The sequence below is a fragment of the Perca fluviatilis genome, chromosome 20 (genome assembly GCF_010015445.1).
Source record: "Perca fluviatilis chromosome 20, GENO_Pfluv_1.0, whole genome shotgun sequence".
Classification (NCBI taxonomy): domain Eukaryota; kingdom Metazoa; phylum Chordata; class Actinopteri; order Perciformes; family Percidae; genus Perca; species Perca fluviatilis.
Window position 1 is genome coordinate 19,628,564 of NC_053131.1, and position 12,935 is coordinate 19,641,498.

The 12,935-nt window shown below is 40.7% G+C and overlaps 2 protein-coding genes across 3 annotated transcripts; one reads left to right on the forward strand and one right to left on the reverse strand.

Moving 5' to 3' along the window:
* Positions 1–348: 348 nt before the first annotated feature.
* Positions 349–7,294, reverse strand: mis18bp1 (MIS18 binding protein 1). Of its 2 annotated transcripts, none has more exons than XM_039787005.1 (16): positions 6,344–7,294; positions 6,108–6,245; positions 5,795–6,030; positions 5,476–5,549; positions 5,186–5,307; positions 4,928–5,018; positions 4,500–4,618; positions 3,511–3,668; positions 3,323–3,389; positions 2,371–3,238; positions 2,077–2,255; positions 1,454–1,587; positions 1,207–1,346; positions 1,034–1,121; positions 874–928; positions 349–583 (listed from the first exon to the last, which is right to left on the reverse strand). In XM_039787005.1, the coding sequence occupies exons 1-16, from the start codon at positions 7,167–7,169 to the stop codon at positions 486–488; spliced, it is 3,393 nt and encodes a 1,130-aa protein (XP_039642939.1). In that variant the 5' UTR covers positions 7,170–7,294; the 3' UTR covers positions 349–485. The 2 variants fall into 2 exon arrangements, with proteins under 2 accessions (XP_039642939.1, XP_039642938.1); XM_039787004.1 differs by having other exon boundaries at positions 1,454–1,593.
* Positions 7,295–7,593: 299 nt separating this feature from the next.
* LOC120549076 (serine protease HTRA2, mitochondrial-like) lies at positions 7,594–12,922 on the forward strand. The gene is made up of 8 exons (XM_039785703.1): positions 7,594–8,301; positions 8,921–9,125; positions 9,922–10,116; positions 11,472–11,504; positions 11,866–11,974; positions 12,111–12,180; positions 12,283–12,378; positions 12,551–12,922. Exons 1-8 carry the CDS (start codon positions 7,841–7,843, stop codon positions 12,714–12,716), a joined length of 1,335 nt encoding a protein of 444 aa, XP_039641637.1. The 5' UTR covers positions 7,594–7,840; the 3' UTR covers positions 12,717–12,922.
* The last annotated feature ends 13 nt before the right edge of the window (positions 12,923–12,935 follow it).

The following is a 12,935-nucleotide window of genomic DNA, read 5'->3' on the forward strand; positions in this document are numbered from 1 at the left end:
TCTTGCACATGCACATATATAAATTCAAGCACTTTCAATGCCTTGGGTTTTTTCCCCCATCAATTTCAAAAACTTTCAAGGATTTAAAATTTTTATTAAGAGAATAGTTACAACTGACTCTTGGGACTACTACATACTGGAACACAGCAGCGTATTAACATGTAGTATATTATTAAAAAATGTAAAACAATTCCCAACTATTGAAACATAACAACAGGCCACATTGTCTTTAATTTTGCATTGCAGGTTATGTTTAAAAGCTTCAAATCAGTTAGTCTGACCATAGTGTTTGTTTCACACTAAAGAGATCAAATCCAGAGTTTGTTTAAAAAATCCCCAAAACATCTCTTACATGTGAAAGAGGTTTTATTGTTCACATTTGATGAGTTCAACAAGAAAAAAGTCCCATCTCTTCTATATGTCATTGATTTTAATTAATGTGAATACATTTTGATTTTGGTTTTTAAAAAAGACATGAGCTCCAGTCAGTCGTTGTCTGAGAAGTAAAAATCCTCTTCCTCACTTTCAGAAAGCGTGCCATCGTTTCCTGGGAACATCTCCCAAACGACAAAGGTGTCATTTTCTAGTGAAAAAGGAAAGAAACGGATTGTGTTACAAAAGAGGTGTAGAAATAACTGTTTTCAGCTTTCAGTTACATTTTTTTAAATGTTTTCAACTAATTTCTGAAAGTCTAACACACATACAGTAGTGGACAAAAAAAGAATTATTGAAAACGAACAGCTGAAGAACAGCTCTGTGTTAATAAAATACAAGCATTATAAACTTCAATTAAGTATTAGCTAGGGGTATGGTTTTGTATTGTAGGGTGTTTCTTATTTTGTCCTTCCCCTACACATTTCTCAGGAACCCTACCTGTGTTACCACATCTTCTCATTGTTCGTTTAGTTGATGGCGTGGGTGTGAAGCTCTGAAAAAAATAAAGATGGAAATTATTATTTTTCTAATAAAGAATTCTAATATATGTGTTTTAAGATAACACTAATCTCAGAAATGAACCCTTATGAATAAGTACCTTTGAAGAAGGAGCCTGTTTGCAGACATTAAACTGATTTTTTTTCATCCTCTTCTGGAGTTGATAGATATACTTGTCATCATTGTTCCTTTGTAATCAAAAAAGCAGTAGGTCAGCGATTGCACTGGAATCAATTCTTACAAGCCAGAAGGCATTAAGTCAACGTCATTCACCTGTTTGGAGAACCCATCATGCCAGGAGTGATATGCAGACACTGAGGAGTCTTCACGTCAGGGAAAACTTTTGACATGGGGGTCAGTGGCTCCATGTCTGATAACGTGAAGTCGTGGTCACTCTGACATATGGAGGGCATCTATCCATTAAGATAAGTACGAGAGGAACAGTTATCACTCATTTTGAATGGTGTCATAATCATAAAATCTCTCATTTTTATGCAAAATACAAAAAAAAGAAACAAACCTCAAAGCGCTTATTCTGCATGGCCGCAGAGTTGAAAACGTCCTCAACATCTTCTCTGGGCATGGCATCCAGAAACTGACGCACCTGTTGCTTTCTCTTTAAGGTTCCCACTCGGGCAGATATCACCGGATGATCTGTAATTAGACATAGATTATAGCTTTTCAGATCTCTGCAGTTAAACATGCCCTCTCTTTTGCAAAAAAACCTTCCATTTGAATAATTGTACTTCTCAAAGAAGGTTTAAGAAAAAAAAATGCAAATACAGCAAACATGTAGAATATAATGCAATACCATACCATTCCTGCTTTTTGTCCACTCCACTGGCACATTTATTAATTCATCTGCTCAATATCATGTGTTTTGGCCTAAACCCTTTTATTAAAATAGGTTTATTAATTTTTTTAAATTACAGACACATTTATGGGGAACCAATTTTACACACCAAAAGTGTGTTTACAGGTTTTGGAGAGTACTACTGCAAAACTACTACGACAACACTCTTGTGGCTACGACGGAACTGAACACCGACTGATAAACTGCCTCAAGATGTCACCCGAGTCAAATCTGGGGGTGTGGAGTTAGATAGCCGTGAACTTACATCCCAAACTAAAACCTTTCTCTACCTGGATCTTTAGGTGCCTCCACCTTTTCCTTTTTGGGTTTCTTGGCTCTCTTAGCCGGAGTCTGGGAGGTTCCCAGCGATGTGTACTGGGAGTGGCACTGTTCTGCAGAACGCGTCCCAACCACCCTCGCCACCTTTTCCCAGTAACCTGCCAAGTCCTTAGGATAATAGGACACAGCACTGGAAAACACAAACATGCACATATGCCACCAGTGAGCCGTGAGGTTATGATACAGAATGCAACTCTAATTCTGCAAAATTCTACTTTCTCATTCTGTAAGTCTACAAAACTTACTCTTTTAGCTTCATAAGCTCTGCCTCTGTCCACTCGTCTGCATCTTGCTCTTGTGGAATCGGTGCATTGCCTTGGTTTGCCTTGGGTTTCTTGCTGGATTGTGTCAATTTAGGCAAAGGCTTTGTAGGTGATGTTGAATTGGTGCATTTGCTTTGTTTATATTTTTTGTGTGTTACTCTGGTTCTCTTCCTTATTTCATTTTCACTCTCCTCAGAGGCGCTTGTTGAATCACTTGATGGAAACACGTGGCTTGGTCGTGACTTGTGAAGATCTCTCATGCCTCTCCTCCTCTGCTCTTCTTTTCCCGTCTTCTTTCTCCCAATGACCTGCTCATCTGATGATGCCGATTCTGTATCATTAACAGAATCTGTGGATGCTTGGACAGCCCGTTTGCTGCCCAAGACTCTCAGTGAAGTCCCTGTGGTGTTTAGTGTCTGTTGTTTTGACCTCCTTGTTGAAGACTTTTCAGTTTCACTTTGCTTTTGAGGGACATTGTCCACATACAAGGTTCGCTCTGTAGCTGGAAACCTTCGGCTGGACCTGGTTGGTCTGCCAGACCACTCTTCAGGGCTGTCATGCGTCTGTTGTTTTGACCTCCTTGTTGAAGACTTTAAGGGTTTACTTTGCTTTTGAGGGACAGTGTCTACATACAACGTTCGCTCTGTAGCTAGACGCCTTTGGCTGGACCTTGTTGGTCTGCCAGACCACTCTTCGGGGCTGCTAAGTGTCTCTACAAGAGCTTCAGGTGAATAGGATGGCTTCTCTTCAGGCTCAACGTTGGCTCTGCTGCATTTGCGGACTGGAGCCTTGACCCTCCTCAGTGGTACTGATGCCTCTACGTCCCTGGGTGACTCACATTGTTGAAGGCCTGCAAACATAGAAGACAGTTTGTCCGCATGCAACTCATAACTTATCTCACAATACTAAAACTACAGCTCTCAGTTATATTTACCTTCACTGCAGGGCAGGAACACACTGGCAGGTTTCTGTGATGACCTCATAGACACCGTTGTAGTGACCTCCAGTGAGATTTAGAAATTAGAAAAGGTCACATTGATCAGAAATATCTGTTGTTTGTACATAGTCAAACAAATATTCTGGATTATTATGTAACTCATATGCTCAACTTTAGGTGCTTACCGGGATGCAGATGGAGGTATCATAACATTCATGGATGGTAACATTCATGTGTGCATCCAGAATAACTCTCCCTCCTTTCCAATACTCCAGAGGTGGCTTGATCATGCGACCACTTCGGGATACTTTTGAACAAGGCAAGGCAGGTGGGCAGGAATTACCTGGAGAAGAGGAGAAAATAAATGTAATGTAAATTGATCAACACGCTACCAAAGATTAAAAGTGCCAATGTTGGGATAAAAATCTGAGATGACATTATTAGCCATGCTAGCAGCTCTAGAGATGGTAATGTCGATCTGTCTGTCAGTTGATCCAGCACTTTGCTTGTTTGACGGGTTGCTGTGGTAGCAACTTGTCAATCACAAGGTAGCCACAACCTAAAGCATACCCTGCTTTGTCGTCTCTTATACTCTAAATGGGACCCCGATTTCATGCTGTAATGAAGACTTGAAACTAGCGATTGGGACCATAAACACATTCCCAATCAAGGTTCACTGAAGCAATTAATCAATGCTGAGGAGGGTTGTTTTCATATAGACTTCTATACAATCAGACTTTTTTGTTTGTTTGTTTTTTTAAACCAGTGGAGTCTCACCCTGCTGGCTATTAGACATAATGCAGATTTAAGGCAATCCGCATTGGCTTCACTTCTCAGCCCCAGAGGATGCTGCTTGTTGGCATCAGCACTTTAGCAGTATAATTGTGAGCATGTTAGCATGCTGACATTAGTATATATCTCAAAGCACCACCCTGCCTATTTTATGTACAGTACGTCCCCACAGAGCCGCTAGTATATGCCGTATCTGCATGGTACATCTGCTTCTGTTTGTTGTACAAAACAGAATTAACAAAAAACCAAGAACTTGGGGTTTCTACAGATCTCTCAACCAAATGAATAATGGGAGTAGGAGGCCTCAGTACAGTAACATGTTCTTGTACAGAGCATTTATTTGCAAGGCTGTTAGCTAAAGCATTTATCTTGTACTACTCACATGTCTTCAAAGACTTTTGCCTGTGCTGCTTCACAGAATGGATGGAGGGTTTCTCAGATTTTGTCTTCGATATGCTACTTCTCCCCTCGCTGTTCCTCGCAGTTTCTCTGCTGGGGTCGCTACAACAAAACAAAATTCAGTTCACTTCAAAACACAGAATTTTAACAATTAACCATTTCTGAATAGTAATTTCATTTCATTCAACATCCCCAGCTAAATCAAAAGGTCATATAAGCCAATTAAGATTATCATAACGGTACTGTGAGAGAAGATTCCCTTGGGCATGCGAGCAGTCAAAAACTGACCCACCTGAGAGCTAGGAGCTTTATCTTTTTTGCTTTTCTTTTGACAACTCCTAGAGTGTGGTAACCCTCCCAAGAATTTTGCATCCCCAACAGCTTAAACAAAACAGAAATAAATATTCTTACTCTCTTGGCTCTGACAAAAACCTCTCATAAAGTGCCTTCCAGTCAGGAGGAAAACCATTAGCAAATTTCTTCAAAAGCCACTTGGGAAAATCTGCAGGCAAAAGGTTACATGTAAAAGAGTATTAACCCACACTGTATTAAAATTTGCATCAGTTTATGTGCAAGTCTTATTTATTTATTATACATTTTTAACTTCCTTCTGCCAAAGTGAAACATATTTTCAGTGAAAAATATCTAACCACACAGCATCTGGCTTACCGGAGTCAACCCTCATGTTCATCTTGCCAACCAAGACGTAAACCCCGCCCGAGACCGTCTTCACCACAGAACTGGAAACCCTTTCCACAATGAGGTTACTGTGCCATTGTATGTTGTCGGCCCTGGGTTATAAAGACAAGTAAAGAAAATCCCAGAGTTTACATTAAACCACACAAAAATCTTAAAAGATCCAAAATCCAAAGCAAGAACACGTCGGTCTCATAGGTCAGTAGCTGAGTAAGCAATCCGAAAATGTGTTCTTTTGCTCATGACGTGTCAAAAACACTTACTGGTGGGTTCCATCAACAAACAGGCCGTGGTTATTCTTCCTCAGGAACCACTTTTTGAGATAAATTACACTTTCCTGCCAAAGAGGAAAACACAGGTCCAATTAGGAACAATAGACAAAACTGTCAAAAAGAAGGCAATTGATTTTAATTTCCCATCTGATCTTAAAATGTACCTGCAAATCCAATCCTTGAATTGATCAGTGGTCTGATTTTGGAGAACATTATATAAGCCTCTTAATTTCCCTAATATCTTTTTTTTTTTTTTTATCAGAGACTTACATTTAGGGAGGTAGACATTTTAAAATATATTTCAACTCACACTTGGAAATTTTGTGCGTTGGGGCCATTTATTTCGCTTGAACACAGCCTCTTGTTTCTTCGGTATGGAGATCCGTGGCGTATTGAGCACAAGCGGGTCTTCCAGCAAAATAGGTTGTGGCGACACGGCAGGGCTCAGGACATCCTCAGGAGGATCTGTGTCTGCTTGGCAGCCCCCCATCTCTCCCATGTTGTGAGCTTTCAAGGGAGGCGTGTCTCTGGACTGATGAAAAATACCTATTAAAAAGAGTGAAAACATAAACAAAACTATGCAATATGCAAACAAAATTGTATTTCCATTTAATAACACACACCCCCAAGAGGATCCCTTGAGCTGCTGCTGCTGACTTTAGGAGCTTCGTGCTGCTCTGTTTTGATTTCCCTCGCCTTCATGTAAGCAAACATCTTGGCTGGAGACATCGGAGGAATCTCTTCCACAGCAACATAACAACCTGTTCAAAACAGCAAAGAGGCATCTGTCAATGTCTTTCCCTAAATGATGACGTAAGGATAGAGATTAACTTGGAACGAAGCAGCAATAATATCTCACGTTTCATTGCGATGGTCAGCGGGTCAGCAGAGAATCCTCTTAAATTAGCCAAGTTCTCTATGCAAGTGCCTTTATCCTCAATGGGAGCACTGGAGGTTCTCCTTTGATGTGGCTGACTTATGGATTCATTGCGGACATCCTTTGTACTGCTGTTGACTTTATTAAACTCCTGAGGATCCCATTTTCTCTTCAACCTCTTCCTTGTGGGGGACAACATATTGACTGGAGACATCGGTTTGTCAAGAGGAGCACACCCCTCCTCTAATTCACTGCTTGTATGGTCAGGCTCTACTGGCTGTATCTTTACTGGAGTCCTGCTGGTCACCTTAAAACCCCCCGAGTCTCTGAACTGAGGTGGTTTTGTGTGGATCTGCTTTCTGTTGTCCCGAGAGGAGGGGTAAGACACAGCTGTTGACTCAAGAAAAGCCCTCTTTCTTGGTGAGCATCCATGTCCTGTTATTGTCCCAGGACGCATTTCCTCCACATGATCGCTGCTAATGTCTGAATACAAGTACCCGACGTTTTTCTGAGGACTCGATATGGGAGAGAGAGTCAAGGCCTGCGCCTGATTGCGAGAAGAACCATACCTCTGATTCTCCTTATGCTGTTTGGCCATCCAGGTGCTCTCTGTTCCCTTTTTGGGCGACTTAAAAACGGCTCCGTGTTTCTCGGTAACGTTAAAGTTACACAACGGCTCGTCGCTTGTAAAAGTCCCCTCCTTCGCGCATATCCCTCTCTCTACTTTGGACTTAAGCTTAGCAAACACCTTGGCAGGAGATTCAAACCGCCTGTTTGTCTGTTGCAATACATGATGATACAACGCCATGGTTTTCAGGAAAAAGAAACACGATTGTTATACATAGTATGCTAGCAGACAGCTAGTTCGCTAGCCCGCAAATTTCAAATTTCTCATCACCGCCGCGTTTGGCTAGTAACGTGTGACGTACTGCCAAAGCACGTATGTCACTTCCGCACAGTATATTAACCCCTTAACCGATATTTCATTTTGTCGAAACATTCAGTAAACAAACATTACCTCATAAATATGTTTTTCCCTCAACTGATCTTTTAAGTATTGTAATTAACCTTAGTAATATTCATTATTATTAGCTATTTTTTACATTTTATATATATTTTTTTTATATATTATACATTTCTATATGTGTTTCATTTTCTTTCCTGTGGAGGGCAGTAATGCGACAAGTCGTGCCTAAAGTGCAACAAAAAAAGAAGGAGAAGCGTACTGCAACTTCCGGGAGTTGTTGATTTGTCAGCTGTTGGTCGGTTGGTCGCTGGTTATCTGTCAGGTGTAGATACCAGTGAAACTAACAGGAAGAATTTGTACAGAATTGGTTTTTTTTTATCTAATATTCAACAGCGTGGTTATTACAATACAAAACGGACCGTTTTTTCTTCTTTTTTTTTTTTACTGTAAACATATTTTGATATAAAGTGTTGTTTAGCTGTCTTAACCCGGTGTCACTGAAATGATGCAACATGGCAGCAACTCATCTCAATAGGTGTTTTCTCTCAGCGCTAAGGAGACATAATCGGTGTCAGGACCGTGGACTTAACTCTTTGGCAGAGAGGAAAGTCAGCCGGGTGTCCTCTGTTGTGATATGTAACCACAGGGGAGCCGAGGGGAACGCAAGCCTGGACAGGGGACCCTCGGTGGAGTGGGACAGAAACAGTGGTCGGGACAACAGCAGCTCTCCTCTGTTAAAGTCAGTCTCGGTGGGTTTGGGACTCTGTGGTGCGGCACTTGTGGACAGCCAAAAAGAGGAAAAAGTGAAGAACGGAAGAGTCTCGATTTCCGGGCGGCTTCTTAACCTAATTATCCCATCAGCTCAGTGTGCGTCTCCCTTTAAACCTGATAGTCCTCGGTATAAATACAACTTTATTGCAGATGTGGTCGAAAAGTCCACTCCAGCTGTCGTGTACATTGAAATCGTAGGCAGGTGAGTCGACTGAAAAAGTGTCATTAGTTGAAAATGTATTTGTAGCATGTTTTACACCAAATGATCAGCTATGTTCCCACTTAAAATGTTTGTTTATTAATTATAATTCATATAACATTCCTTTAGTTTGATTAGTGTTTATCAGTTACCAGATGACAAAGATCCATCATAAATTACAGAGATCACATATAATTAATTTAATTTAGTAAAATCAGCAACTAAAAATCCAGAGCATTTAATTTAATTTTGTGAAACAGGAAAAATAAGGAACTGTTATTATATCTGAAGTTGTGATCAGGGGATATTGAGCTTTAGCGCAATGCTTCAGCACTAGATAGTCTTTTGTCATAACCATGAACTTCAGGGGCTGGGACTGGTTTGTGGTAATGTGATTAACTGTTGCTTTGTTAGTGAATATTTGAGTGTTCTGTTCTCTCTACTAAAACATCAAATGACACGATGAGGGCCTTAAGGTGGGTTCTGTTTACCGGATCTTGTTGAAGCTGCCTGTTTTTCAATTACTAAAATAATGTTGATGTTTTCTTCTGTGCAGATTAACCTAAATATTATATTTTGCTTACAAGTTGAATAAGATAAACTGATTTTACTGTTTCACCAGACACCCATTTTCAGGAAGAGAAGTCCCAGTGTCAAATGGCTCCGGTTTCATCATAAGTAGTGATGGTCTCATTGTCACCAATGCTCATGTTGTGGCTAACAAGAGAGGCGTCCGCGTGAAGCTCACCAACGGAGAGATGTACAATGCCACTGTGCAAGATGTTGATCCAGTGGCAGACATTGCCACCATCAAAATTACTGCGAGGGTGAGCAACTTACTTTAATATTTTTTACCTCACTACCTCCACATTTGCTTCCATCACAGTGGTGGAAGCACAGAGATGACCTATTAACAGATCCAGACAGAATCAGAAGATAAATACAGTTAAGAGAAAACACTCAAGTAGTTTCTTTACAAACATGAAACCAGGGAAATGTCTAGTGGTTGACAACAATACAGTTATATGGTTTATAATACCATATTAAAGGTTCAGCAATAAGGAGGGAAAGATCCCAGCCTACAATGTGATCAAAATTAGTCATATTGTTATGGCATTTATTGAGACAACCTTCATTCTTGTGACTATTTAATATACATCTTAACATACTCTGCAGTCATGCATTTTTGTGTTTTGCTACTGTATGTCTCCTCAAGAGGGCAGGTTTGTTAGATGACAAAAAGTGCCCTTAATGTACCACATACAGTATATAAAGCAGACATTAAATGGTGTCAATTAAATGTCCTGTACAACCTCTAAGTGACTCTTTTGCCTGAGAATTACAAGGCTGTGATTTATACTGTCTACTGAGAGACTACTATAGCAAAATGAATAGTCCCCTGTTTTCCCCACTGAAAAGCAGAACTGTGATAGAAGAACTACAGGGTGATCCAGCATCTTTATAAAAGAGCATGACCACTTGCATGATCGGGTCATTGCAGTAAGAAAAATAGGGCATTGATAAAAATAGGAAGCTCTGATCTTTTGATAGTATGAATGACCTACAAGCATTGAAGATGTACTGTTGAACTGCCCTCTCTATATCCTTCTCTCTGACATGTAGAATCCTTTACCCACACTTACCCTTGGTCAGTCGTCTGATGTTCGACAAGGAGAGTTTGTGGTTGCCATGGGAAGCCCGTTTGCATTACGGAATACAATCACGTCAGGAATCATCAGCTCAGTACAGAGAGGCAGTAAGGAGCTGGGCCTGTCCAACTCCAACATGGAGTACATCCAGACTGATGCAGCCATTGATGTGAGTATTCTGCAATAATTCTGTTAAAGGATATATATGTACACAAAATCACCATGGTGGTGCAAAGAGGACACTAGTTCCTTTGACTGCACGTTGCCTGATGGACTGATATATATAGGCTACACTCACCTAAAGGATTATTAGGAACACCATACTAATACCGTGTTTGACCCCCTTTCGCCTTCAGAACTGCCTTAATTCTTCGTGGCATTGATTCAATAAGGTGCTGGAAGCATTCTTTAGAAATGTTGGCCCATGTTGATAGGATAGCATCTTGCAGTTGATGGAGATTTATGGGATGCACATCCAGGGCACGAAGCTCCCGTTCCACCACATCCCAAAGAAGTTCTATTGGGTTGAGATCTGGTGACTGTGGGGACCATTTTAGTACAGTGAACTCATTGTCATGTTCAAGAAATCAATTTGAAATGATTCAAACTTTGTGACATGGTGCATTATCCTGATGGAAGTAGCCATCAGAGGATGGGTACATGGTGGTCATAAAGTGATGGACATGATCAGAAACAACACTCATGTAGGCTGTGGCATTTAAACAATGCCCAATTGGTACTAAGGGCCCTAAAGTGTGCCAAGAAAACATCTCCCACACCATTACACCACCACCGGCAGCCTGCCCAGTGGTAACAAGGCATGACAGATCCATTTTCAAATCCAAATTGTAGCGTCACTTTCTTATTTTTAGTGGAGATGAGTGGTACCCGGTGGGGTCTTCTGCTGGTGTAGACCATCTGCCTCAAGGTTGTGCGTGTTGTTCACAAATGCTTTGCTGCATACCTCGGTTGTAACGAGTCATTTGAGTTTGGTTATTTGAGTCAAAGTTGATCTTCTATCAGCTTGAATCACTCGGCCCATTCTCCTCTGACCTCTAGCATCAACAAGGCATTTTTGCCCCCCAGGACTGACACTGAATGTTTTTCCTTTTTCAGACCATTCTTTGTAAACCCTAGAAATGTTTGTGCGTGAAAATCCCAGTAACTGACCAGATTGTGAAATAGTCAGACCAGCCTGTCTGGCACCAACAACCATGCCACGCTCAAAGTTGCTTGCTTATCACCTTTCTTTCCCATTCTGACATTCAGTTTGCAGTTCAGGAGATTGTCTAGACCTGGACCACACACCTAAATGCGTTGAAGCAGTTGCCATGTGATTGGTTGATTAGATAATTTCATTAACGTGAAATTTAACACGTGTTCCTAATAATCCTTTAAATGAGTGTACATAAATGTTAGAAACAAAAGTGATAAATAGATCAGGAAAAAATAAGCTTGTGGAGAGAATCTAATGTGACTCAGAAATGTCTCATTAACGTCACGTGTGACTGATTTGTTTTGCAGTTTGGAAATTCTGGAGGTCCCCTGATTAACTTGGTGAGTCACAGGTCTGGTTTAAATGTTGATCATCACATTCAAATGTCACTAAACCTGTTCTCACTGTGGTGCGTGAATGGACAGGGGATTTTAATTTTAGTGCACTTTAGGTGCAGTTGTTAATGTTACATGAAAGAACCCTGATGTTTTTAATTTGTTGTAACAGGATATGTAAACTGATACTGAGTGTGGGAATGGTGTGTGTTTAGCACAAGACTTTGTGTTCAAAGTTGCTTCCAAGCAACTGGAAAAATCATCACTATCCAAAAAAGGGCAGGAGTTTGACGTTACTGGACTTCCGCAAGCAAATAACATTTTGGTGCACAAAACGCTATCCAAATGTTATCTCTCCTCTAATTAGGATGGTGAAGTCATTGGTATAAACACCATGAAGGTCACTGCAGGAATCTCCTTTGCTATTCCATCCGATCGCCTGAGACTTTTCCTTGATCAAGCAGCAAAAAAAAAGAGTAAGAATCAAAAGCTACAAATCATGTCTTTCAGTTTCCCATATTCTCTGTAGTATCCAACTATTCTTATAAAAGATGTTCTCTCTTATAAAAGATGTTATTTTTACACATTCGGTTTTTGTGCATCTTCTTCAAGGTACTTGGTTTGGTGAATCAAAGACGAAGCAGCGGTACATTGGTGTAATGATGCTGACACTGACGCCGAGGTAAATGCTTCTCAATCATAAATGGTTAAACGGAGTGGAGTTACATCAGAACTGGCACAACTGTGTATTAAACCAGATGTTTCTTTTGTCCCTTTGCTACAGTATCATTGCAGAGTTGAAGTTAAGAGACTCCTCCTTCCCAGACGTGACACATGGCATCTTAATTCACAGAGTGATCATGGGCTCCCCAGCCAACAGGTAAGCAGATCAAGCAACTATTGGGATGCGGATGGGTGGTGGATCTTCTTGCTCTTGAAGTTTGGGGTGGTGCATTTCACTTGTTGCATGAATATTCTTGATATAGTAGGCAAGGGATTTAGCTTGTGTGATATGTTGCTGCTAACCCACAGTACTGTCATACTTGTTTCAGAGCGGGGATGATACCAGGAGACATCGTGTTGGAGATTAACGGAGTGAAGGTGAAAACCTCAGAGGAGATCTACCAGGCCGTCCGCAGCAGCGACAAAATCACCATGGTGGTGCAGAGAGGAGACGAGTTGCTTCGACTGCAAATGACTCCAGAGTGTACAGAGTGACACTATTACCACACAATTTAATTTGTTGACTTCAAGTTAAGCTGAGGAACAGACGGCCACATGATTAGTCTGTGTCTTAATGTATGAGTTTGACCTCCAGTATTTGATCACTTGTTAAATGTTTTGTTGATACTGCAAAGAACATTACAGCGACAAGACTGCAGTGTCAGAATAAATGAAAAATTAAACTGTGTTTTCTACCTCTACAAAATGCTTGCT